A 27,970-nucleotide genomic window follows, 5' to 3' on the forward strand; every position below is an offset into this window, starting at 1 on the left:
ATTGAGTGCGTTCGCTCTCCGTGATAGTGCGCGTCCCCGCACGCTTCCCTCGGGCATACGGCGCGCGGCGAAGATTTTATCTATAGGGAACCTCACGGCGACGGCAGAAATCCGGTTGAAGTGTCCATATAATTGCTATCGCAATAAAACAACACACCAAGGGGGGGTTGGGGGGAAGGTGACAAATGCACAGCACGCGTACTCCCGCGCAAAGCCACAGCGCCCACCACAATGGGCACAATAGAATGCTAATAAACAGGCAGCCCCTGCAAGCCAAAGTGATTGACCTTTGGTGTGACCCCTTCCCCGCTCGTACTTATTAGAAAAACCGATAGCGTAGTAGCTGCGGGTCATACGTCAATAAAAGCTGTCAACCAACCCATTAGGCTCGCGTACCCCTGTTCAGTAAATGCTTGCTCAGAGAAGCTTTTCACGATGGTCAATTGGCAACGGTCTCCGAAACGCAATGCAAAAACGGTTACAATGCGAAATGTGCGCGCAGTGAATAATGAGTACTGAGTTCACGTGTTCTGTGCCGATGACACGCCCGGCACGCGCACCTCAGGAGACAGCGGTAGTCACGGACCTCTCCGCTTTTCCTATCAGGACGACCGCACGCGATGTACGTGACGAAGCACCGATATTCCCTCTTCTTGAGGTCCGCTTTGTCCACTAATGGGCACTAAACGCGTCGTCATACGCCGCCCCGTCATTGCTCAGAGCCAGTCGGTCCGCAAGTACATCTGGCTAACCGTAATCGCGTCCCTCACGTTGGACACCACTTGAAAGCGTGTCTCCGAATTAATTTCGGAACCGTGCGCCACAACCGACAGGGGTCGTTGACGCGTCACGACTTGCTGCCACTAATCGCCCCTCCACGTGCCGGGTATAATCGGGCAGTGTCATGGGCCCTGCGCCTGCCTCATCTTGACGCCGTCACCGTGACAGGATCCGTCGCTGACCATCAATTATCCTATTGTGCTTTGCATGTCAAGCAAGGACCATCTGCAACCTACCGCTAGCCGTTTCTCTCCCCTTTCTTCGTAGCCGTTTCATTCGGCGAGACCAGGTGGAACAAAAACGCCGATGTTAAGCCCTCCGAGCAGCAATTAAAGAACTAGTGCTTCTAGCAGCAGGCTTACAGTCCTTTTAAGTTTTGGGGTTTGCTTGTAAATAAAAATCTGTTGCTGTGTCGCCATGCGTCTTCCTCCTCCATCTCTTATGACACCTGCACACCCCCGAGATCGGTGATACGCGACAATTGGCGAGCCTGCCAGGATCCGTTCCCGCATTATATTTCAGCCCAGTCACCGATACTCGGGAGTGTTGCGGGTCGGAGATTAATCCCGCCGCTGTTACCAGTTGTTGCGGGCCGGTTCGGAGATTTGCATTTATCCCGCCACTGCTGCCAGTTTGTTGAGACTCGGGTAGCGTTTAGGCCGGTGATCCTTCAGCCAAAGGGATGAGTACGTCCGGGAGTAAGAGCGAGAGAAAAAAAGGGTTTATTTTACAGTATTTACAGTGGCTCCAAATATGGAAGCCCACTCCATGGGAGAGCACTTTGTTAGTCTCAGCTCACTACATGTTTGAGCACATATCAGAACATGTCAGGACACACCACTGCACGCAAGGTGTCTCCTTATAAAACATCGGTCTTCCCTAGTTGACCCGGCTAGGGAATCAGATGACCTTGATGCGGCCAATCAGATAGGCGGTCTTGTTCGCTGAACTCCACCTCTAATGTTGCACCTTCGAAGCAAGGACGAGGCAGTCCGGAAACAGGGGTTGACACTCCTTCCACGAAAGTCGGTGACCTGTTTCTTGCCCTCCGACGGTCATCTTGCCAGGGTCGGGAGAATGGCCTTTGCACTAATCCCCGCGTCTAACGAAGGATGGCGGGTGTGGTCGGTCGCTTCTAAGTGAGCTTCTTTGTCATGACTTCACTGCTGCTGTCGGGCACTGTCGCCGTCTGGACGACGCTGATGAAAGGTGTGGCATCGGGGGAAGCACCCAAAGAATGGGCACTGCCGAGTTGGAGCGCCTGTTGGCCCGTCTCGTCGGTGTCTGGCACTGTCGCCGTCTGAGCGACGCTCATGAAAGGGCCTGCCTCGATGGGAAACAAAGAATGCGCCCGGCCGATTCGAGACGCAACAGGAGTGGCAAAGGTGGAGTGGGTACGTTTGGCGACGATAGCGAAAGATTTGAATATGTCGAAGGATGAGGCGATGGCATTTTTTGAGTACACGCAACAAGAGAAGGAAAAACAGCACAAAAGCCAAAAAAGAAATTTTGGAGCACAAGATAAAACTAGCGGAGATGGGCGCGGGCTCTCGCGACCGCATGAGTACACGTCGGCGGCACTAACATAGGCGGAATTAAGAACATGTTTAGTGTTAAGTAGTTTTTATGTTGTCCAAGTGTTAGTATTTATTCATCATGTTTTAGTGTGATCGAGTTCTGTTTGAAGTTTGGGCTAACAGTGTAATTAAAAATCTGTTTGCTGTGTCGACATGCGTCTTCCACCCCCATCTCTCGTGACACCCGCACGCCCCCGAGATCAGTGACACGTGACAATTGGCGAGCCTGCCAGGATCACCGATCTTGGGGGTGTGCGGGTGTCATAAGAGCGTAGCTGACGATGCGACCTTCCTGGCCCAGAGCCACGTCGATAATCGCCGGACAGCTCTGTTCATCCCCCGATTACTGCTCGGGTCACGCGGCTCGAGAGCTCGTGCCGTTCCGAACGCCATGGTTCTCGTGCTCCTTTTCCTTTTCGCGCCGCAGGCAGCCTCTTACATACGACATAGGTCCCCTTCGAGTTTTTTTCACAAAAAACTGCCTTCTGTCGGTCTTCTTTTTAGGTGGCGAACTTGACTCTTGTTGTGACTTGGGTGCTTGTCTGTCGTCGTCGTCGTCGCTTACCACTCATCACCACACTTCACTGCACTGTCGCGCGCATTTCACCACTTATACTGTTCAAAACACTCTCGAGTTCATTGGTCGCACCACTTTACATATGTACATTTGTTTTGTCCGTGTTATGCTCTCAATCCTTGATCAGTCCATCGCCCTACTCATGTAATCTGCCCCCACGTTCTGTCGTCTCTTAATGCCTTCTATGCGAAAAGCGAGGCTCCCTCTCATTATATCTGTTATCCTTCAGCTTAGCTTTATATACACAGGTTCCTCTGTTGAACACTGCATCTCGCTCCGCCTAACTTCTGTTAGCTCGGGGAGATCTGAAAATCCTTCCTCGACCTTGTTTCTCTGCCTGGGCCCTGCCCACTGCTTGTATCTTATCTATAGGGCATTCCCCTTGGGCTCGACTTGTCCCATTCCCAATTTGTGCCCCACAAATTCCCTGGCCTTGTAGCCTGGCTCACATTTGGTTGGCTCTATCGTCAACCCTACGTCCTTGCCTTTGGCAATCACCAAACAAACACCAGTCTTCTCCTCGTTTTGTCCCTTAGCCATCGTCTTTTGGCATACGTCACATGATTTTACATATCGTCTCACATCACTCTGCACTCCGATCCAAAAGAACTCTTCTGTTATTTTTTGTAACGTGTCTTTTATTCCCTGGTTACCTGCCATTACACTATCATGCCCCAACTTCAGTACTTTATCCCTCAGTTCCTTCGGGACCATCAAACGTAATACTTCTCTACCTGAACTAAATATGCACCTCCGGTACAATAGATTATTATTCTTTATAAACTCTACTAATGTCCGGCTCCTTTACCTTTGCACCCGTTCCCCTATCTTCTGTTCACACTTTCTTATCGACTTATCCTTATTCTGTAATTCCATAAATTCTGCTGCAGTTATATTTAACCCCTTAACGGCCGTGACCTGCAATGCTGGCAAAGGTTTGGTACTCCTACAACTTGCTCGAGTTTGCGCTGCAGCCGCTACGTCTGTCTCTTGTGCCTCCTCCTTTTGCGCTTATGAGCGTTTTTTCTCTTCCCCGCCTTTCTCTGTCCTCTTCCAACTTGGGTCGGGGTCACCTGCCTTCCTCACTCCAGGTACATTTCCCACAATTAAATCATAGAGGGGATCTTCCACACATCTAGCTGTGACTATATTCCTGTATAAAAGGGTGTCGATATTTGGATCTGTGCCTCTGGCAGATACTTGACGGAATTGTCTACCAAGATTACCGGTTTAAATTACCCGGTCATGCTTTCATGTGGCACTAAACTTTTCCTCACTAAAATGGTATTTGCTCCTGTGCCTCTCAGCACTGTAGCCTTGTGCCCTTCTACCTCGCCTTCCACTACAGGCATGTCCTGCTCTCTCTGTCCATCTTCTCTTGACCTCATAATACATGCATTCTTATCAATGGATCTAGTCCTGCATTCGTCTGCTCTGTGACCTTTCTTTTGGCACAACTGACAAACAACCGGTGCTTCGTGATGTTTTCCTCCCACTCGGCAGTTCATCGCTAAATGACCCAACCGGTTACATAGGAAACACCTCTGTGGTCCCCTTGGTCTGTTAATTTGTCCCTGGTTCCTCATGTCCCTGGTTCCTCATGTCTTCTACCTCTACTGTGTGCGTATCTTTATCACTCTTGCCCAAATTCTTCAATCCTTGTGCCTCTACGAACTGATCTGCTTGCTCAGCCATCTGCTTTACCGTTTGTAGCTTTCTTTCTTTGAGGAATATTGCCAAACTGTTACTACATCTGGCAAGAAATTGTTCACCTACGACTTTCTCACGAACGGCTTCATACGTTTTGTCCGTCTCTGACAACTCTATCCACCTCTCAAAGTAATTAGTTAGTCGACACGCGAACTGTTTGCCTCTCTCAGAGTTTTCAGGCTTACACGACTTAAACTTCTCCCCAAGCCCTTCTACAGTCAACTTATATCTCTGTAATAAAGTCTTCTTCACCTTGTCGTAATCTAACGATTCTTCTGCTGTCATGCGCCCATACACACTTAAAGCTTCACCCACTAAACATAGGCTTAAGGCGTTAGCCCGCTCGCTCTTCTCTCAGCCTTGCCCGACTGCTATTCTTTCAAACCGATGCAAATATGTATCCAAGTTATCCCTTGGCTCGTCAAAAGGTGCCCTTAGTTTTCTGGGGCAAATCTGTTTTGGCCTGGAAGAAGCTGAGTTGGATGACGCCGATACGGGTGAACTCATGCCGTCGCGAGAGCCCGAGCCCATTTCCGCTAGTTTTATCTTGAGCTCCAAAATTTTTTTTCGCTTTTGTGCTGTTTTTCCTTCTCTTGTTGCGTGTACTCAAAAAATGCCATCGCCTCATCCTTCGACATATTCAAATCTTTCGCTATCGTCGCCAAATGTTCCCACTCCATCTTTGTTACTCACGAGTATCGGTGACTGGGCTGAAATAGAATCCGGGAACGGATCCTGGCAGGCTCGCCAATTGTCGCGTATCACCGATCTCGGGGGTGTGCAGGTGTCATAAGAGATGGAGGAGGAAGACGCATGTCGACACAGCAAACAGATTTTTAATTACAACCAAACCCCAAAACTGAAAAGGAAACTCACTCAAACTAATACATAACACTAATACTAATACAACCTAGTTTGCAAACACTAAATATGTCCTTATTTCCACCTACGTTAAGTTCTCAGCGTTTACCACATCAAAGTCAGGCAACCCTGGCCTACATCTGCGACGCTACGAAAGAGAGTCGTCTTACTGAGCTCGTCATCGCACGAATGTTCCAGTCTGAAGCTCGTCGGCTCTTTTCCCAAGAAAGCGGTGCTATTATCGATGGAGTAATCATTGCCTTTCTGTCGTCACGTCGCCTCGTTCGTCTTAGATGTCGACGTCTCGTACTTCGTCAGGGATGAGGCGCGGCATTGCTTAGGGCTACCTGGATAGGCCTAACGTCGGGATGCGTCGCAACTTCTTCGTGAGTGCCGACGTGGCGTCCCGAGGAATATCGAACGTGCCGGTCTGCCGCAGAAGAGGGATCCTCTCTGGGTGGGGTGCCCGGTCCCGCCATGAGAGGCTGCAACCAGTCCAGGAGCCTCGCTCGAACTTTGCCGAGGTCGACGGCCACACCTTGGACGGCCAACGTCACGGACTCAGCCAGACCCCTAAGTCTCTCGTCGCCAGAGCGTAGCTCACGATGCGACCTTCCTGGCCCAGAGCCACGTCGATAATCGCCGGACAGCGCTGTTCATCCCTCGATTACGGCTCGGGTCACGCGCCTCGAGGGCTCGTGCCGTTCCGAACGCCGTGCTTCTCGTGCTCCTCTTCCTTTTCGCGCCCCAGGTGGCCTCTTACATATGGTAGCTGTGAATGATGCCTACTTGCCGTATGCGAACGATGCGATGCGAACGGGTCCCGATAACGCTATCGCGTTCTACTCCTAAAGGCGAAGCTTGAGCGTCCTCCAAGTTTTTTGTTTCGGAGTGTGAATATGTCGCTAGGAGATGACACCAATGAAGTGCGCGCGCAAAGGCACTTGCGCTCTGGCACGAGCGCGAATCACGGAACGAACGCCTCGCTAGTGTTTTCTCCGACGCCTGGACTACTGTCTCCTAATATGTTTCTGTTTCCTTCATTGTAATAAATCGTCGGCAGCCAACTACGGCTCTAGAGACGCAACAGAGTGAAACCGAAATATTTTTATCGCATTTCGGTTCAAGGGTAGAGTCGGCAATCAGAAACAACCGACGTCAGGCAACGTCGGCATAAGCGCGTATCTTGCCGCTCGGTGCACTAGCATAGAAAAACTCAGGGCTTGCGCGCTGAAGTGCTTATCATTTTCTACAAGTTACAACACTTTGTTACCGAAGTTTTATCCTTCGTTTATGTTCGTTTAAGTTCAGTTTATCGTAACAGCGGCCTCGCGTTTCGGCGAGTGCACTCGATGACGTGGTTTTTTTTAAAATCATGTTCAGTGCCTGGACTCAAGGCACTGAGCATGATCTCAGAATTCATAATTCACTTATTGAGAAAAATAAATACTGTTTTTATTGGTACTTTGCTTCGAAAGTTTTTGCATGCGAATCAAAACCGTTATGAACCGTTACGGATAAGTTTTTCTTTTGTTCTGAAGGAGAACCGGAATGAAACTTTTTTCAGTGGAACAAAATTAAAACCAGAATAAAAAACAGTTCGTCCCGACACCCTGCATACACTAATATCCGAACCACTCATACCCACATTACCTAACCACTGAACTTAAACTTCAGCCGCCGGATGTCTGCCATGACAGCGGTCAAGAAATTCTGTCCTTTTCTGATATATATCTCAACTTGCGGCAACCAACGCTTAGCGTTCTTTCCCTTTTTTTCAGATTTCTGCTCCCGACATGGGTATTATGGAGCCGAGCCATTACATTGTTACGTTGGGCGGAAATAAATATGAGAATATATTGACGTTGGTTTGGAAGCGGCTGGTGGAACTCATGGATAGTGTCGAGGATGACGATAATGTTGCTCAAAAGAGAATCGAAGCTATCGGTAAAAAAATGTATGAGGTGAGTAATTGGGGCCACTTCTTAAAGCTGTCCGGTATTCGCACAGTAGTACTTAAACGAATAGTTTCATTAGAGTTTTAATATATGGCCCTTCGACATTCTTAGAAAAGATATTCATGTTATTAGACTGGGATAGATTAGGAGTGAGGATCAACGGTGATTATCTCAACAACCTTCGGTTTGCAGATGACATTGTCCTGTTCAGCGACGATGGGGATGAATTGCAACACATGATTAAGGGCATTGACCAAGAAAGTTCAAGGGTAGGGTGAAAATGCTTATGCAGAAGACAGGTAATGCTCTACATAATCTGGCAAGAGACGAAGAATTCATGATCAGCAGACAGCCTCTAGAATCAGTGCAGGCGTACGCTTGTATATATCAATTATTCAAGGTGAAGACATACAGGGTGTTTCAGCGAACACTTTCCAAAACTCTTTAAGGTTACCTGTGGCAGATAGCACAATGCTAGTTCATGAGCTGGTCTACTCGAAGAGGCGGACATTACTTGCACAAGAAATTGAAATGCATAATCGACTAATTAACAAACATTCACTAATTAAGTTTTTAACTAATTACCTGATGGCCCATATAGCAATTTACAAATTGTAGCCGTGGAGCGTTGTAGTTCAGCGTCTTTGATTCGCAGGATTCCTGTTCAATAATTTGCACCAACTATTCTAGCAAAAAATTCAGCTGTAAAAGCTCTGGGCTTAAGCACAAGAGCGTGAACCGTTTTATAAGAATATTACAGAGTTCTATCTTATCTTCCAGATAAGAGAGAATTCGGGGTAGGATTTCTAGGCCATAAGGACATAGCGGGCAACATTGATGAATTCTGCAGCATCAATGAGAGGGTAGCAGTCGTCGTAATAAAGCTTAACCGGAGGTATAGAATGAAGGTAGTACAAGCTTACGCCCCAACCTCCAGTCACGATGATGAAGAAATAGAACAGTTTTATGAAGATGTTGAATTAGCAATGAAAAAGGTGCAAACTCAGTATACTGTAGTCATGGGCGACTTCAATGCAAAAGTGGGGAAAAAGCAGGCTGGCGAGCAAGCAATTGGCAACTACGGCATCGATTTTAGGAACACTAGAGGAGAGATGTTAGTAGAATTCGCGGAAAGAAATAGGCTCCGAATAATGAATACCTTCTTCAGGAAGCGCAGCAACAGGAAGTGGACCTGGAAAAGCCCTAATGGAAAAACAAGGAATGAAATTGATTTCATACTCTCTGCCGATCCTAGTAAAGTGCAGGATGTAGAAGTGTTAGGTAGGGTAAAGTGCAGTGACGATAGGTTAGTGAGGTCTAGGATTTCTCTCAATTTGAAGAAAGAAAGAATAAAATTAGTCGAGAAGAAACAGGCCAACCTAGACGCAGTAAGGGTAAAAGCAGACCAATTCAGACTGGGGCTCGCAAACAAATATGCAGCTTTAGAACAGGAAGATAAAGACAACATAGAGGATGATAGAGGTAATGAATGAAACCGTAACTAGGTTGATCTCAGAAACAGCAATTGAAGTGGGAGGCAAGGCTCCAAGGCAACCAGTAGGCAAGCTCTCCCAAGGAACAAAGGACCTAATAAAGAAACGGCAAAACATGAAAGTGTCAAAGTGGAGAGGTCAGATAGAATTCGCTGAACTGTCGAAACTGATCAACAAGAAAAAGTAAGAGATATCCCAAATTATAACGTGGAAAAGATTGAGGAAGCAGTAAAAAATGGACGCAGCATGAAATCAGTGAGAAGAAAACTAGGCAAGGGACAAGGCAAAATGTATGCACTGAAAGATAAGCAGTGTAATATCAGCAATTTCGATGACATAGTAAAAGCAGCGGAAGGATTCTATACTGACCTGTACAGTGCCCAGAGCAGCCAAGCTACTTTCATTCGAAGTAGTCATGAACAGGATACAGAGGCCCCTTCTATAACTAGCGATGAAGTTAGAAGGGCCTTGAAAGACATGACCAGGGGAAGAGCTGCTGGAGAAGATGGAATAACAGTGGATTTAATCAAGCATGGAGGAGATATCAAGCTTGAAAAGCTTGCGGCCCTTTATACCAAATGCCTCACGACTTCAAGTGTACCAGAAAGCTGGAAGAACGCCAACATTATACTCATCCACAAGAAGGGAAACGTTAAATAATTGAAAAAATTTTAGACCCATTAGCTTGGTCTCAGTATTGTATAACATATTCACCAAGGTAATTTTAAATAGAAGCAGGGCAACGCTTGACTTCAGCCAACCAACAGAACAAACTGGCTTCAGGAAGGGATATTTACGATGGATCATATCCATGTCATCAACTAGCTAGGTAATAGAGAAATCTGTGGAGTACAATCAACCTCTCTATATGGCTTTCATAAATTATGAAAAAGCATTTAATTCAGTAGAGATACCAGCAGTCATAGAGGCAAATTTCCCAACTTCATCCCTCCACCTAGTTTTTTCTGCCGTCCTCGACTGCGCTTCCCTTCTCGTGGTCTCCATTCTGTAACTCTAATGGTCCACCGGTTATCCATCCTACGCATCACATGGCCTGCCCAGCTCCACTTTTTCCGCTTAATGTCAGCTAGAATATCGGTTATCCCTGTTTGTTCTCTGATCCACACCGCTCTTTTCCTGTCTCTTAACATTAGGCTTAATATTTTTTGTTCCATCGCCCTTTGTGCGGTCCTTAACGTGTTCTCGAGCTTCTTTGGTAACCTCCAAGTTTCTGCCTCATATGTTAGCACAGTTAGAATGCAATGATTGTACACTTTTCTTTTCAACGACAGTGGTAATCTCCCAGTCAGGATTTGGAAATGCTTGCCGTATGCATTCCAGCCAATTTTATTCTTCTATAAATTTCTTTCTCATGATCAGGGTCCCCTGTGACTAAATGACCTACATAAACGTACTCCTTTACAGACTCTAGAGGCTGACTGGCGATCCTAAATTCTTGTTCCCTTGCAAGGAGTGACTTTGTTGAAGCTTAGTGGGCCTTCCTAATTTGGTTGCACCTTGACTAGTATAGCCCCACTAGCTCTCGGCGATTTTTTTGTTTGTTTTTATGCCGGTGTCAGGCGCCACTCCATGCCTGAAAATGTAGTAGAGCAAGTAGCAAGAGCAAATTTAGATCAAAGCGGGCGCACCAGGGCGGACTGGTTAATGCCATGTTGTTGCGCAATCACGCTATCCCAGGCGGAAGTCGCCGTGTGGACTTAGGGCGACAAGCGAAATTTTCTGGCTTACCGAAAACCGAGGACGCGACAAGCAACAGCGACGGATCACCCACCGCGACGGCAAAACCTGTCGCTCGAAAATCGCGCGCATGTGGTTGGGCCTTACTTTGACTGCTGCGGGCGAAATAATTTGAGCCGTCGCTCCAAGATGTCGCTCCCGTCCCGCAGTCGAGTTAGTGGTTAATAACCACTAATAGCCTTAATATCAGCACTTAAGAATTTAACTAACTCTTGGTTGTCCTCCTTGCAATTTTTTCCTGTCCGTTACTCCCAGCCAAGTTTTCTTGCCACTCCCTGTGCCTGCCAACCAAATATACTCTTGACACTTTGAATTTACTCTTTCCCATTTGGCTCCCTTATGTATGAGCATGAATATTAATTAGGTATTACTGGTTTTAGTGTGGGGTTATTCGTATCAGGAATATTGCCTTTGTCGGGCCAGTCAGAGCGTGGCCACGTCTTTGTACATGTGCCAACGTGTGTCTGGTATTTATTGCGGTTAATACATTGGTGATAAATAATTTGTGGCATTTTGATGATTTAGGTCTATGCGTATCGGACTTTGCTTGTAAGTACGTGCTTTGAAAGGTTCGGTGTAAACATTAGAGAAACCAACCTAAGTGTAACACATGGCAAGGAAGACGGTAAAGCGTGCAGCGTGCGGGGGTCCCTCAAGGCAGAAGAGGGGAAAGATGAGAATGGAGAGGAAATCGAGTAGATCAACAGATGGCTGTGATGTTGATGGTAGACTAAAGAAAATGGAGGATGTCCAGATTGAGCTTATGAAACGGATCGAAGAGCTCGACAATGAGCTCAAGATGAAGCCAGATGCATGGAAGGCAGTAGAAGAAAGACTTCGTGCAGCCGAGGAAAAAACTGAACAGGGCCGACATCATGAACTAAAAAGCTAGGGACGATGAAACGCCGTCTCCCGGCGTGACAGGACCAGGAGTGCGAACAATGCGCGTGGAATGCATGGAACATGCGGTGAGTGCAGCTGGAAAGAGCCTCACCTACTTTGAAGCGACCACAAAGGAAAAGCAGGAACGAAGGGGTTGCGAAGGTAAGAGGCACGAATGCCCCGTGTCAAATCCAAATCACGAGAAAAGGATGCAAAAGGGGTGCAAGAAGAGGCCTCTACAGTATGAGAGAGTGAAAAGGTGATAACCACCGGTGACTGAAATCTGACTTGGTGCTCAGAGGCAATACCGGTAGGTGTCACACATTCCGGGAACGAGGCGCCAACGCCGGGCCAAATTCCAAAGCCTACTTATAGCATTCCGAAAATAACCCCATGAAAGCAAGGACAATTAATAAGGGGTTCTCTGGTGCGCCAGCGAACACCGGTTGTGGTCCAAAGACCGAGTCAGAGCCTAGAGTTGTCAAAACACAACAAAACATATTCCTCAAACAAGGCAGCTACTTGCACACTTCGGCTAGACACATCACAATACAATTCACATGGGTACTAACAAAACACTGGAAAATAATTAGCGACAAGCACTAAGAGTCCAACACGTAAAGTACAGAATGAATAGGAACACAGTGTCCAATCGTATTCAACCGTACTGGTCTTGAGCCGGACGATCTCGGCGTAGCTCGAGGCAAATCTCTAAGAAGGAACTTCCGGAAATGCAGACGGTCGATGAACTCGTCGACTAGCTTGCCGGGGAATCCCCTTCTTCCGGAGAAGGTCGGTATTCACGTCACACCAGCGCGGTCTGATCCTCCTTCCGATTCCCGCACTGCGATATTATTGCCTTCGCCGATGGTTCTGGAACCTTCGGTCGGAGTTGTGATCCCGTAGCATGAACAAAGCCTGGGAATCTTCTAGACATTTGTCGCGTTGTCGACCGCGGCCTTCGGAGCATCGTCGAGGGCGGGGGGGATGACTCATTCGTAGGCCCACGCTTTACGCTGTAGTACTCTCTCTCTCTCGACTCACCGTCTGAGAGGGTGACCCGGCGCTCTCTCTCTCCCTCCTCCCTCGCTACCACCGCCCTCGTTCACCTTCTCGAAACTTCCAGGCTACGTTGGTCGCGTCGGCTGTTCGCGGCGCACGTGCCCTCTCCCCCTGTCGAAGCTGCCGCGGGGCCATCCTTCTGCTTTGTTGACGTGGCGCACGCTTTGATTACCTGCTTTTTTGGGACATTGCCCCACACTTTAAGAATATTATGCAATAATATTCAAGAAAACGCAAAAGTAGCGCACACAAGAGTCCACTACGCACGAGTCCGTAAGTCCATAAATCAGCCCACCACAAATCACACATAACTCGATACATCGGGTACAAACACAAGTCGCACAAGTACACTTGTACTACACAATAACATCTCGCGCGTAACAAGGCATAAATATGAAATAGAGCAGGTACAACAAGTATACAAAACTAGTGCCCGGGTAGTTTACATAGCAAAAACAAATCAACTCTATGTTCATGGTGCATGAACATAGAGTTGATCGGCATACTCAATCAAAACACTTTGCACCAAACATAATCGTCAACGCATTTAAATTCGACTAATGTAATCGTCGCTTTTCTTTTGTTTGTTTGTTTCTTTTTTTTCGTGTAGTACATGCAGAATAGCTCATTCTCACGCCGGTCGGTTTCCCCTCGGAATCGGACCTGGAAAGAGGCTGGAAGGGCTTTGCCTGAGCCTTTGCGTGAGCTTGGGTGACAGCTGCCGCGCTGTTCTCGTCAGCTGTTGATTGTTTTCCGCGAGGTTCTTCGGTCGTCGATGGTTCGATCTTCGGCTCTTCCTCCAAAGGTTTCCGATCGTCTGGGGCACGAACTCCCTCGATGTTTCCTAGGATTAGGTCATACAGTAGGCTGTCCATACAAAGAGCAATGACACTCCCACTGTAATAGGGGGTCTTGTGACGAACGAATTGTAAGCGACAGTCACGAAGGGTAATGCATTGTCCCAATCACTGTGATCGTCCGAAACGTACATAGACAGCATTTCGAACCACGTGCGATTGAGCCTCTCCGTGAGTCCGTTTGTCTGCGGGTGGTAGCCGGTGGAAAGTTGATGCTCGGCAGAGCAGGAACGAAGTAAGTCTTCAACGACGCGGAACAAGAAGGTGCGGCCTCGATCAGTGAGGAGCTGCCGGGGTGCGCCGTGATGGAGGGTGACGTCATGCAAAAGGAAATCCGCCATCTCAGTTGCACAGCTCACGGGCGAAACCAGTGAGCTCATCGTCGTTGACCAAGTCACTTCGCACGATCACTGTGCTGCTGCCGGTATCTCTCAACAACGTTATTGGTTTTCCAGCCATTTTTCAGGGCAAGTACAGGCATTCCTCTAACGAGAAATTCTGGGCGTGGTGTCATCACAGTATTAACGACCGGAATTATTTTCCCGTTTCGTAGTTCTAAAAAGCCGGCGTTTATGTCTTCTACTTTGTGTTTTGGTGGGGCATACACACATGATGCCTGCGGAGCTTCTTTCCCTCTATTGCGACATGTATCGGCTTTGTGACCAGTTCGCCCGCATTTAAAACATTTGACATCATTTGGGCGCGTAAAATTGCTCCAATGGCTAGCATGGTGGCCCAGTCGGTTACAAAAATAACACCTTGGAACGGGCTTCTGCAGATTTTTCCTTTCATTGGATGCCGGTTTCTCTGCGTCCTCTGGCCCCTCTTCTTTTTATCTTGGAGAGATTGGTGCCTACATGTGCTTCCAAAAGTTCGTCTGCCAATTGCAGCATATCTTTAAGTGATTTATCTTTCCTTTCTTTCAAATAGAGTGACAGGCTGGAATGGCAACTCATGAGGAATTGTTCCTTGATCAGGAGCTCTCTAAGCGCATCGTACTCCTGTGCAATCTCTGAAAGTTCGGTCCACCTATCGAAATAGTGGCTGAGCCGCACGGCAAATTGCGTAGTAGTCTCGCCATCGGCGGGCTTTCCGGTCCTCAACTTATCTCGGAAGCCTTCTACGGTGAACATAAATCTCTTCAGTAGAGCGGCTGCCACCCTTCCATATTTAGAGGCAACTGTTGGCGTCAGCCTACCGTATACACTTAGTTCTTCGCCACTCAAACACGTTCTCAACGCAGTGGCCCATTGATCCTCTGGCAAATTCTAGCTTCTAGCAACTGTCTCAAACCTGTGCAAGTAAGTATCCAGGTCATCTTTTCTTTCATCGAATGCCACAAGCGATTTGCTTGGGTTCAGACGGAAGCTACTTCCTTCGCTTTCAGTGCTATCGACTCTCGCCTGGGCGGGAGCGTCTGTGCGCTGCTGCAAACGAAGTCGTTCGAGTTCTAATAAGTGCTGTCTTTCTCTCGCAACTATTTCAGCTTCTCTTTGTTTTCTTATCTATCGCTCCTTCGCCTCTCTTACTTCATTGCGCTCCTTTGCCTCCCTTTCTTCTTTGGCCCTTTCGGTCGCTAGCTTCTCTATGTACAGCTTTTTTCTTCTGGCTAACGCACTTCCGTAGTTAAGCTTCGGAAAGACCCATCTTCTCACCAAGGGCAATTAATTTTTTGAGATCCATGATGCCCTTCAAAAATCTAGCCGCGCGCAAAAAATATCTGCCTAGATTTTAACTATCGAACTGCTTTCTGCACACAAGTTAGCGAGACGTGGGGCAACACTCAAAATCGTCTACGATGGCAATGTAAACCTAACTAGACTTTCTCCCTACTATGGACACACAATTTGCACCAGAAAGGTCCTGTCGCGAACGCCGGTTGTGGTCCAAAGACCGAGTCAGAGCCCAGCGTTGTCAAAACACAACAAAATATATTCTTCAAACAAGGCAGCTACATAAACACGCGCACACTTCGGCTAGACACATCACAATGCAATTCACATGGGCATTGAAAAACACTGGAAAATAATTAACGACAAGCACTACGAGTCCAGCACGTAAAGTACAGAATGAATAGGAACACAGTGTCCAATCGTATTTACCCGTGCTGGTTTTGAGCCGGATGATCTCGGCGTAGCTCGAGGCAAATCTCGCAGAAACTTTTTCCGGAAATGCAGACACTCGATGAACTCGTCGGTTAGCCTGCCCGGGAATCCCCTTCTTCCGCAGACGCTCGGTCTTCGCGTCACATCTCTTCACCGGCGCGGTCTGATCCCGCTGCTGATCCCCGCGCGACGCTTTTATTGCTTTCTCCGGTGCTTCTCGAACCTTCGGTCGGAGTCGTGATCCCGTAGCATGAACAAAGCCTGGGAATCTTCTAGACATTTCTCGCGTTGTTGACCGCGGACGCGGAGCGTCGTCAAGGGGGTTGGTGACTCATCCGTAGGCGCACGCTCATGCTGTAGTACTCCCTCTCTCTCTATCTCTCTCGGCTCGCCGTCTGAGAGGGTGTTCCGGCGCGCGCTCTCTCTCTCCTCCCTCGCTACCGCCTGCCCTCGCTCAACTTGTCGAAGCTTCCAAACTCCGTTGGTCGCGTCGGCTGTCCACTGCGCACGCGCCCTCTCCCCCTGTCGAAGCTCTCGCGGGGCCGTCCTTCTCCTTTGTTGGCGAGGCGCGCGCTTTGATTACGTGCTCTTTTGTGACAGTGGGCTAAATGACATCGTAAACAGATAAGTGGCAGGACTAGCCCAGCGTTTGATGAAGGGGGTAGGCGACTTGCGCGAGATGTCCCCTCAGGGGCAGATTGTGGTGTGCATGGTGCCGGAGGAACTTTTAATAACGTGCTAAGAGCGGCTGCGGCGGCTAATGAGGCTATCTGTAAAGTAAGCCGAGAGGAAGGTTTCGAGGTTGCAGAAGTCAACAGGGTAGTGAGAAGGTATGGTGGTTTTCAATGAGGCGGGATCCACTTCAATCACAGGCTTGTGCGGTAAGCGTGCTAGCGACTTGTTTTTTTTTTTTGGGGGGGGGGGGACACTCAGGATGCCAGGGTAGGTAGTAATGAAGGTCCCCTAGGGGAACCTCAGAATAGCATCGCCGCCAATAACAGAAAAAGGAGGAAAACAACAAAAAGAGCTTGCCATGCAATAGGCTACATAACCATGCAGAGCGGCAGAAGAAAAGAAAAGTGGGTAGAGATTGAGGAGCAGTTAAATAGAAAACAAATAGGTGTGTATGTGGTTACAGAAACACACCTTAGTGACTTAAAAGAACCACCAATGATTGAGAATTGTGTTTGGGAAGGGTGCAACAGAACTAAATCAGAAAGAAATGGAGGAGGAGTCAGAATGCTCATACATAAGGGAACCAAATGGGAAAGAGTATTCAAAATGTCGAGAGCATCTTTGGCTATCAGGCACAATGAGTGCCAAGAAAAGTTGGTTTGGCGTAATGTATTTATGCACGGGAAAAATTGCAGGGAGGAGGACCAAGAGTTGATATTAAGGGTTTCGGGAATGACGCTTGAATTATCCTGTTAGGTGACATGAATGCCCCCATACAGGATCTTGATGGTTATACCGATAACAGCGGGAGGTTAATGCTATATCTCTCTGAGCAACGTAACCTCGTTATTGTAAATTAGGGGTCATATTGTGATAGCCAGATCACATGGGAAGTCGTATATAGGCAATGGACCATTGATTACAGTCTCATGACAGAAGGTACTTAATTGTGATAAGTTGAGAGAAATAGTCATTGACGAGGAATGGTATAACATAGGGAGTGACCATAAAGGTATCATTTTGAAAAGGGGATATGTAGTTGGGAAAGAGAGCAAGGAGCGAAGAATGGCCAGTGCAAATTTGAACTGTGAACAAATAACAAATATAGTCACAGGTGTCGAGAAACAACTTGGCAAATGGCCAAGCAAAGAGTGGGAGTATAGTGATCTTCTAAGTGTAATGACGAGAGAAATAAGGAAAGAGAAGCAACACGTTTGTTGGAAAGGAAAAAAAAGAAACAGAAAAGCTGGTGGAACAGGCAGATAAATGAAGCGATCGGCAAATGATGAAAGCATCACGAGAAGATAGACAGGCAAAAAAGCGCAGTTGCAACACGTTTAAGTAGACAGAAAATGGGAAGTATGCCGGGAGAAAAAAATATTTTGTTCAAGTACTGCTTCAAGAAAAGATAAAAGGGGAAAGTGAACATTGGTTGTCAGAAATAGGTGAGAAAAAGAAGGCCACGCCTATAATATTTTGGAACCACACAAACGTATTAGGCAGAAAGTCTGGAACACTACAACATTTCCTAGACGAAGAGGGAAACAAACTGGGAGGGGATAGGGCATTAAATTACATCCGAAAAATAACGCCGAATCATTCCAAGGCAATGACAAAGTTGTTTTAGAGAAAAGAAGAGCATGAGCGAAGGCCAGGTGGAAAAGGAGCTGGTGCTGAGAAATTTCAACTGGAAGAAAGCCGAAGATCAAATTTCTAAATGCACAGCTACATGTTTAGACAAGGTTCCTATTAGGCTGATAAATGAGCTATGACAAAAAAATTGTCGCAAGGCGAAACATCAATTGAGATAGCCAATTAGTAGAGCTATACGGAGTAAGAATAGTAGTTTTATCAGCTGTATGAACTTGGATATGCTGGGGCCGTATTCTGAAACGTTCGCCTAGGCGAAATTTCTTTTTTCGCTTTCAGGCGTGCGCCGATTGGCTGTTTTAGCAAAATTGGATGAGCTGATTGGGTGGTTGAGCCCGACGTCATTCAATTTGCTCAATCAGCCAATCAGCGCGCATGCTGATTTCGCCTAGGCGAACGTTTCAGAATACGGCCCCAGCAGCACCAGCAACGCGCAGAACTGTTGTCGACGCCGTCGGCGTTTTGCCCGCGTTCGCACCGAACGCGCGCGGCGTTCGTGACTGTTGCCGGTGCCTCTGGGGGCGGCTCGGAGGTTTTTGACGAGATCACAGTGGGACACTTGACGAGCTGCGTCGGAAATCTTATCCATCTTCTCACTTCGCAAAGTTTTTATATAAACACGCATTTGGTCCCCTTCCTCCCTCCCGTCCCCCCACGGCCTTTCGCGCGACGGAAAAAGTCGCGTTTGCTCTCTATATATGGTGATTGTAAAGGAGGAAAGAGACGCTTAATTCTGCAGCCCTTCAGGGAGCACGGCGCAGAACGCGCGTTTGCTCTCCGACGTGCGTTCGCTCCCCGTGAAAGCGCGCGTCCCTCGCGCCCTTTCACTCGCACATGCAGCGTCCGGAGCGCGACGACAATTTCATCGCCGTTGACGTCATACGGAACCTCACGGCGACGGCGACGACGACGCCGACGGCAGAAATTTGGTTTGGTGTGTCCATATAATTGCTATCGCAATAAAAGTAAGCAAGATAGGCGAGTACCAGACAGTTGGCGACAAAGTAGAATGAATGAAGTAGACAAGTAGAACCACTGAGCAACCACAGCGGATTTACGTCATCATTGATATCAATGAAAGTCATTAAATCAATATTTCTTTGGTTACCGCTGCTGACCGATTACGCGCGGGTATTAGTGGTCATTAGTGATGCGCCCACTTTGATGTTCTCGTATTGCAGTATTGCGTAATGGAAAGCGATATACTTACCGTTGTTGCCTAAGCCTTGTATTACCAGAACATCTCGCAAAATGTCGCGGCCTACGTTGTCATATGCTCCGGTAATGTCTAAAAAAGCCACATGCAATGGCCTCTATTCTTCTCTGGAATTTTCTATACACTGAGTGAGAACAAATAAGTTAGCGTCCAGACGCCTACCGCTTCTCCCAATATGCCATTTTGTTCTGCCCATGCTTGCAGCTTTAATTTAATCGTCTTCATTGCTAACCTGTGTATTGCCGATGTAATGGTCAACGGTCTATATGAGTGAATTCAATCTTTTTTCATCTTACCTTCATAAATTAAATTCATTCTACTTTGTCGCCAACTGTCTGGTACTCGCCTATCTTGCTTACTTTTATTGCGATAGCAATTATATGGACACACCAAAGCGAATTTCTGCCGTCGGCGTCGTCGTCGCCGTCGCCGTGAGGTTCCGTATGACGTCAACGGCGATGAAATTGTCGTCGCGCTCCGGACGCTGCATGTGCGAGTGAAAGGGCGCGAGGGACGCGCGCTTTCACGGGGAGCGAACGCACGTCGGAGAGCAAACGCGCGTTCTGCGCCGTGCTCCCTGAAGGGCTGCAGAATTAAGCGTCTCTTTCCTCCTTTACAATCACCATATATAGAGAGCAAACGCGACTTTTTCCGTCGCGCGAAAGGCCGTGGGGGGACGGGAGGGAGGAAGGGGACCAAATGCGTATTTATATAAAAACTTTGCGAAGTGAGAAGATGGGTAAGATTTCCGACGCAGCTCGTCAAGTGTCCCATTGTGATCTCGTCGAAAACCTCCGAGCCGCCCCCAGAGGCACCGGCAACAGTCACGAACGCCGCGCGCGTTCGGTGCGAACGCGGGCAAAACGCCGACGGCGTCGACAACAGTTCTGCGCGTTGCTGGTGCTGCTGCATGTCCAAGTTCATACAGCTGATAAAACTACTATTCTTACTCCGTATAGCTCTACTAATTGGCTATCTCAATTGATGTTTGTTGCATCATCATTGGTCTCATTTGACTGTAATTAGCTGAGCATTTCTGTTACCATTGCTAATTACAGTCAAATGAGACCAATGATGATGCGCATGAATGAAAACTACCATTGTAACAATAAAATAAATTATTCCTTATCACTATTGTCTCAATCATACCATTCCATATTAGACCTGCATAAGGCGTTCGGTCCGCTGCTTCTTGCAGAATCTGACAGCGTCGTCTTTCCCTCTACGTCAGGACGCGAATGTGCATCATAGCTGCACATTCGAGTCCATGAGTTTTAACATGAACGACGAACCCTTTGTCTATTCTCTCAATCATACCATTCCATATTAGACCTGCATAAGGCGTTCGGTCCGCTGCTTCTTGCAGAATCTGACAGCGTCGTCTTTACCTCTACGTCAGGACGCGAATGTGCATCATAGCTGCACATTCGAGTCCATGAGTTTTAACATGAACGACGAACCCTTTCCCGACAATTCAACGACGCACGAATAATTTTCCCCGTAGTGTCGCTTCGTCGCATAGTAGCTTAACAAAAGAGCCCCAGAATAAAATTCCAGTCAGCCGAATAAACTCAAACTCGATCTACATATAAAGGAAGCCATAGAGTATACGCCACTAGATTGCAATTAGCGGATGAATTCTCGGTGCGCTTTAATCATCATTTTAAAAATCACCCCATACATTTTGAACGGGTCTACAAGTGTGTGTGGTTCCTAACAGTGCAGGAGCCTTCGGGCCGGTTGCGATTTGATATCGCAACCGGCCCGAAGGCTCGATTTGATATCGAACCGGGGGCCCGACCAGCTTTCCGAAACCTACCCATATATATATATATATATATATATATATATATATACCCTCTGCTAACAATTTTCTATTTCTAGCTTTATGGCGAATGCAATTATATCGACACTTCAGGCAAATTGTGGCGGTTGTCGTTGCCGTGATGTTCCGCATTAAATCCAAATGCCATATACATGAGCGACCCTGTGGGTGCAGGAAAAATCAGGTGACAGTGAGCCGAAAAGGATGGTGGCTGGATGGCTTTATTTCTCACGCGCTCAATATTCAGGTTAGTTGTATAGGTCACGTAATCAAACGCGAATGGGAAGGAGAGCACGCGTCTTCTCCTCTACCCCTACCGTAGCTGTGAATGACTGTGCGCGGCTGACGCTTATGGGGCCTGCGTGCCATATCTAATTGTTGGTAATCATTGGTGGGTGCAATGATAAAGGGCGACCAGGGATGGCTGCTAACTTCATGCGCACTGTCTTCCTTGCCGGGCTGTCTTTCTGTGCCCCTAGTGTTGCAGAGTTAAGAGATAGAGGTCATCGCAGATCACTCACAGGGGCCGTCAGTAGTGGACATAAAAATAGGCAGATAATGATGATGAATCTAATTTTCTGAGTTGCGGTGAATCGCGCGGCTGTGCGAACCGTTCGCCTCCGCTGCCGGCGTTCTTCACATTGCTAGCGTTGTGAAAGCGATTGCTCGAGGTCATCCAGTGAGGTATTTACAGGTTTACATGGTCCGCGCTTACTATTTTAATTTTATGTGAATGTTTACTACAATTTATATGGCCACTATAACTAACGTATAGACTCGTGTAAGGGCCACACTTTTCTGTCACGATTTTGACAAGCCTTTCGTGGGACCGGGCCATTTGACCTCATTTTTCAAACTACGACTATCAAATCTGCCGTAAACCTCCGCGATCGCCTCCTCTCGACATTCGGTCGCGACGCGCAAAAGTCCGCTGCGCACGACAATTCGCTGTTGAGCCCGATCAGAATCAGCGCGTGGAACGCGATTGCTTCTCGATTGGATGTCTTTTTTTAAATATTGGCTGTCAAGTTATGGGTGCAGCCCTTACACGGGTGCGATCCCTACACGGATTTACACGCTAAGAATCTTCCTTCGTGTAATTGTCTTCTACTTCGCTATCACTAATACTGCTTCACCTTCCCGGCCAAACTGCACTCTTTTTTTTATTTCTTTATTACTTTCAGTCCGAGTATAAATGCTACTGCGCATGACTTCTAGACTTCTATTTTTTCCGATTTTGAGTGAATCTGGCTTGGCATCATATCGGTTACTGAGTGAATTCTATATACAAGGTGCTTCAGCGAACAGTTTCCAAAATTTTTAAAGGTGGCCTGTGGCAGATGGTACAATTCTAGTTCATGAGCTCGTCTACTCGAAGAGGCGGCCATTACTTGCACAAAAAATTGAAATGCATAATCGACTAATTAACAAAATTACCCAATTAAGTTTTTAGCTTATGGCCCATGGCCTTATGCCTTATGGCCCATGTTGGCCCACCCATGTTGGCCCATGTTGCAATTTACAAATTCTAGCCGTGGAGTGTGGATCCACTTTGAACTAAATCTCAGGCTGACACCAGTGTCGAGATATTAATTCTCTAACTTTGCGGGGAAATACATTGGCGTGCCAGTCACTTTCTCAACAAAACGTCGTTTTATGCGTCAAAGCACAAAAGTATGAAAAGAACAAATTATGGGATTTTACGTGTCAGAACCACGATCTGATTATGAGGCACGCTGTAGTGGAGTACTTAGGAATAATTTAGACCGCCTGGGGTTCTTTAACGTGCACCTAAATCTAAGTATACGGGTGTTCTAGCATTTCGCCCCATAGAAATGCAGCTGCCGTGGCCATGATTTGATCCCGCGACCTCATGCTTAGCAGTCCAACACCATAGCCACTAAGCAACCACGGCGGGTAAGTGCAAAAGTAACTGGAACGCCAATGCATTTCTCCGCAATGTTCGGGAATTAATTTCTCGAAACTGGTGCCATCCTGAGAATTAGTTCCTAGTGCATCCACCTTGCGAATTCCACGGCTAGAATTTGTAAATTGCAACACCGACCATAAGTTAATATGTTAAAAACCTAATTCGTGATTTTTTAATTAGTCGATTATGCATTTCAATTTTTTGTGCAAGTAATGTCCACCTCTTCGAGTAGACCAACTCATGAACTAGAATTGTGCTATCTGTCACAGGCAACCTATAAGAAATTTTTTGAAAGTGTTTGCTGAAACGCCCCGTATTTATGGCCTCTGCATGCAAGATGCGATGTTTCCATCCCTAATGCATAAATGTTGTAAATAATTATAAGATTTTTAAAATTTTATTTTGTCGCCAGTTGTTAGCATTGCCTACTGGAAAGAGAATCAATATTGAGACACATATCACTCACGTGCTTTTCACACGCCGGTGATAGAAGACTGCCGAAGGGGTCACTGAAGTCTGCAGGTTTTTTTTTTTTTTTTTTTTTTTTTTTTTTTTGTCAGGGTCAAAAAAGCACTCAAAGTAATTTGAAGTGAGGTGAACATACATCAACATATTCATTCTCGGGGTATAGGCTATCCATTTAGTTGGCTACCTCCTTCTCTTTAAAAAATATAATAAAGTTTGTCCTTTGTATATATTTAAATATATTGTGTCTGTGTGTGGTGTTCTGAGCGGAAAATTAAAACGAAAAATGTTAAAGTAAAGAAACATGGATGAGGTAGCCGCCACTGGTGCTTCTAATGCGCTTGTCCTCCTATTGTCAGGATTTGCCGAAATAAAGCGAAAGTATAAATTAAAAGCCGTGCACTTCCGCGCCAACAATGGTGCCGTAAGCTTTTAGCCACAACAAAAGTGAAAATGTGGAGGCAATGCAAGAGAATCCTCAAATTATGTGGGTTACAGAACTCCAGGTAATAATGACATTTTAGGGGCGGGGGGGGGGGTAGGCTATGGATCTCTGGGGGGGGGGGGGGGGGGGGGGGGCTCAGCCCACCCGGGGAGATTCCGGAGGGCGCTCGAGCCCCGGAGCCCCCCCCCCCCCCCTCCGTAGTCGTCGCCTATGGCGTGCGCAACTTGGGATCGCACTTGGACTTTATACGGAATCTCTTGGCAACGGCGACGACCGCCAAAATTGGCCTTGAGTGTTCATGTAATTGCTATCGTAATGAAGTATTTGGTGCCGGAATGTTCTATGAAGCCCACCGGTTCTCTGAGTGCTAAGGTATTGCTTTGAAAGTTCTTATGCCGTGCGAGTGACCTGTTACCGTAGATGCTTTACGCGCCACTTGTTCAGAACCTTGAGGATCGTACTACTTTTTTGCAGCTTTTAGAATACAGCAAAGACCTGGACTACACAGCGGCGCCACGAATGACCTTACTTAGTGAGCTTGGAGAGGTTAAAGCCGAGGAGCCCTTCACGCCAGATGTCAAAGTAAGTATACTATGCATTTGTGTATCGTTAATAGGTTAACTGGAGCCACCTTAGCGGCTGCATTCAGTTGTAGCGAAGACGGGTAACCATGTCGAGCTGGGGACGTGCCGGGTGGAAGCAGAAATAGATAAATGTAAGGAAGTAAATTATTGCAAAAAAAGAATGTCGCAGTTTCGCCCGAAAGGCGAAGCATCCATTGCGATAGCAAATTAGTAGAGAGCTATTCGGAGTAGGGATAGTAGTTTTATCGGCTGCATAAACTTGGACACATTCGCTTACTAACTGAATTAACAATCGTGGTGTCAGCGCGCACAAGAAAACATGAATAGATCACACTGAATGACCGCAGACAACCACTGTCAAAAACGCTGGCAGCAGGCGCAGCCGCCGCAGCTGGCGGGCGAAGGTTCGCACTGGTCTATCGCTTCAACGAAAACTGAGCGGCGAATGCACACCGCATACAAAGGTCAGAGCCGCGTGGAGATAAGAGACTGTGCGGGCGACCGCCACCGCCGGGCAAAGTGCAGAGGAGTCGTGCAGAGAAGAAGTTGTTGGCAGAGGAGAAGCTGCCCCCCCCCCTCCCTCCCGCGCTGCCTTCCCGCTTTCTTGCTTTCGCGTGGGAGATTGAGTGGCCAGTTCCCCTTGTGCCCGGTTGCAAGATAAGCATTTGGTGAAGCAGCACAGCGTCGCCCCGCCTCCCTCCCTCCCTCCCATACCACCACGGCCTTTCGCGCGACGGTCGCGTTTGCTTTCCGCCGTGCGTTCGCTCTCCGTGATAGCGCGCGTCCCCCGCGCGCTTTCGCTCGCGCATACGGCGCGCGGCGACGATTTTATCGCCCTTGGAATCTATACGGAACCTCACGACGACGGCAACGACGACGGCGATGGCAGAAATCCGGTTGAAGTGTCCATATAATTTTTATCGCAATAAAAGAAGACACTAAATGCCACATCATGCAAACTGCTCCCTGTCCTGTTTCACTTCTTTCTTTTCTTTTTCCCTTGTCCCGTCTTCCTAAGGTCGCGCTTCGACGCTACACTCCGTCACATGGCATCTTCGAAACTGGGTGCCCGACGTCAGGTTTGTCGGTGGGGACAGTGAAATGGTTCTTTCTTTTCTGTCCAAGCTTCCCTGTTGATCCAGAGTGCAAACGCGCCAAGTGTTCGCGCCCTGGCTTTCTGTGATCACAAAACTAAGGGACTCTCAAATCTGGCCCGTAGTTCCCGGTGACAGACGCATACCTCATGACCTGATTTGGTACTGCGGCGTGGGACGATGCCGGTGGCCGTAATGACGCTTTTTAACTTAAGCTTTCGAAGCATTCTTGAGAGCCTCTTATCTAAAATTGCGGCAAGTCATCTGCCGCGCGACGGTACGCACGAATCTGACGGGGGCATCTAAATTGAGCGCATTGAGTCGGGACAGCTGGCCATAGACTATTCCGTAAAGCGATGTCCCAGCTGAGCTCTGTGGCGAAATGTTCACTGCGTAAGCAGCAGCTTGTTGGACGCGATACTTTTATTCTCTTGGAGTCCTGTTTTCCATGCTTCAGGTGATGCTTTCCGAACATCCAAGAAATTGCTGCATTTTCTGCTACAACCATAAACTGGCGACCACACTGACAATATCGAGATTTCTCATCACTAATCCATATAACGGCTACACATTCCAATTCGTTGAAGTGGTGGTGCCGTTAAGGACGCGGCAGTTTTCGGCTCACATAGGCTACGACATGCTCAGCACCCTCTAGATCGCGCTGCAGAAGCACTGCTTTGGCTGACTAGCACCTGACTGGCATCTGTGTGCACCTATGTGATCCAGTCTTCATTGTAGTGGGATTCACACGACGGTACAAGCTGCCGATTCAGCCGGCAGATGAGCATGACGTAGATAAGTGGCGTCGAATAACGCCACACACGAAATTCGTCAGAGCCCATCTCATGATGAATGTCGACGCCGCGGTGGCTCAGTGAGCTAAGGTGGCTCAGTCAGCTGCTGAGCACGAGATCGCGGGATCGAATCCCGGCCACGGCGGCCGCATTTCCATGAAGGCGAAATGCAATAACGCCTTCAGAAATCCGGTTGAAGTGTCCATATAATAACGTGTGCTTGCGTTGTAGTGCACGTTAAAGAACCCCAGGTGGTCAAAATTAATCCGGAGCCCTCCACTATACGGCGTGCCTCATAATCAGAACTGGTTTTGGCACGTAAAACCCCAGAAAGAAGGTAATGAGTTGAGCATTGAATCAATATAGCGACAACGTATTGCCACCGTCGAAACAAGTTATGTATGAGGCATGTGCTGCAGCGGGATTCCTGTTTCTCGCTTCCCTAAGAACACTCGGCGCCATCTAGCGCTCTGCCACGAGGCCTGCGCGTGGCCTCCGAATGCATGGCGCGCCGGTGCGTGCGAACGCTCTCAGAAAAAGGCAGTTTCACATGCTGCGACTGGAGCGAAAAAAAAAAATCAGTTAAGTCGCACGCGTCTCAATGCTATTTTTACAGGGCTCATTGCACACGATAGCGATTTCAACAATGGCTGGTGCGACACCAAGGGTATCTGGTGCCAGGTTTTTGTGATATACGCCGCACAATTTTTCAAGTGTAGTCAAAAAACCACTGCGTTACGATATTATTGACCTGTCTTAGGAGCAAATATTACGTGTGTTTTGTAATTTGAAGACGCTTTAAAGTTTGGTTCGGAGTGCGCAACGGCGGTTCCTGAAGCTCAGTGCGAGGAGACATGGCGGACGTTCACAGCTGTTCGCAGCTGCTATTTCAGCCCTGTATGTTGTCTCATGTGCCTGCGCTACAACAAATTACAAGATGACCCACCAAGAAGCCCATATAGCTACCCCCATCGCAGATGCAGTATTCGGAATTCGGCTGCAGCAAAGTCCTGTCAGCGCAGTGTTGTGAAGTCGGGGGTCCGAGCTGCACGAAGGCTTCATGGCTGGTGCCGTGCCAAGTGCAGGGGGAAAGAGAGGTCCAAAGCGAGGTCCGAGCATTGAAAAAAAATAAGTTTATGTACAAATATGCACGATGAGGGTTTGTAAGAATGGCTGCGTGATTCTCGGAGCACACTACATGTCAAATTCTTCACATGTCCGAGCATACCTTCAACACTCAAGCTCCCTTGTATAATCAGTTAATTTTCCTCGTTCGCTAGAAGAGGGAATTAAATTTCCTTTTTCTCGACCTATTAGAATTGTGGCAGGCTGCAAAATCCCACCCATGGTGTCACACCACCCTGCTGGACTCCGGCTTTGGTGTCCAACCTTCGACCCGCGCTCGATACAATGAAGATGCAATTTAATGTGAAGCAAGGACGACGCTGTTCCCACGAAGTCGTCAGCGTTTGCTCTTTGCAGCAATTAGTAGGTTGTACATGGCCGATGGCCCCTTCACAGTTTGGAGTCCCAGAACTGGTATTGTTCGTCAGTTCCGGGTCGTTGAACAGACGAAGACGCGACACTAATCGCTTGTCAATTATTTTGACGTCACGCTGGTTTAATCGCCAGTTCTTTGGCGTCGAAAAGACAATGAAGCGTGAATGGCATT

The 27,970-nt window shown here is 47.6% G+C and overlaps 1 protein-coding gene across 5 annotated transcripts in view; it reads left to right on the forward strand.

Annotated features, from left to right (window-relative positions):
• The window catches only part of LOC119446561 (uncharacterized), a 174,450-nt gene that overhangs the window by 65,899 nt on the left and 80,581 nt on the right, over positions 1–27,970 (forward strand). For 4 of the 5 annotated variants that reach the window (XM_049664218.1, XM_049664214.1, XM_049664215.1 and 1 more), the window contains 2 exons: positions 7,287–7,469; positions 24,301–24,408. In XM_049664218.1, coding sequence (XP_049520175.1) covers positions 7,287–7,469; positions 24,301–24,408 — 291 coding nt within the window. The remainder of the gene's footprint in view (positions 1–7,286; positions 7,470–24,300; positions 24,409–27,970) is intronic. The other variant, XM_049664217.1, reaches the window with a different exon arrangement.

This window comes from Dermacentor silvarum, chromosome 3, assembly GCF_013339745.2.
Source record: "Dermacentor silvarum isolate Dsil-2018 chromosome 3, BIME_Dsil_1.4, whole genome shotgun sequence".
In the NCBI taxonomy this organism is placed as follows: domain Eukaryota; kingdom Metazoa; phylum Arthropoda; class Arachnida; order Ixodida; family Ixodidae; genus Dermacentor; species Dermacentor silvarum.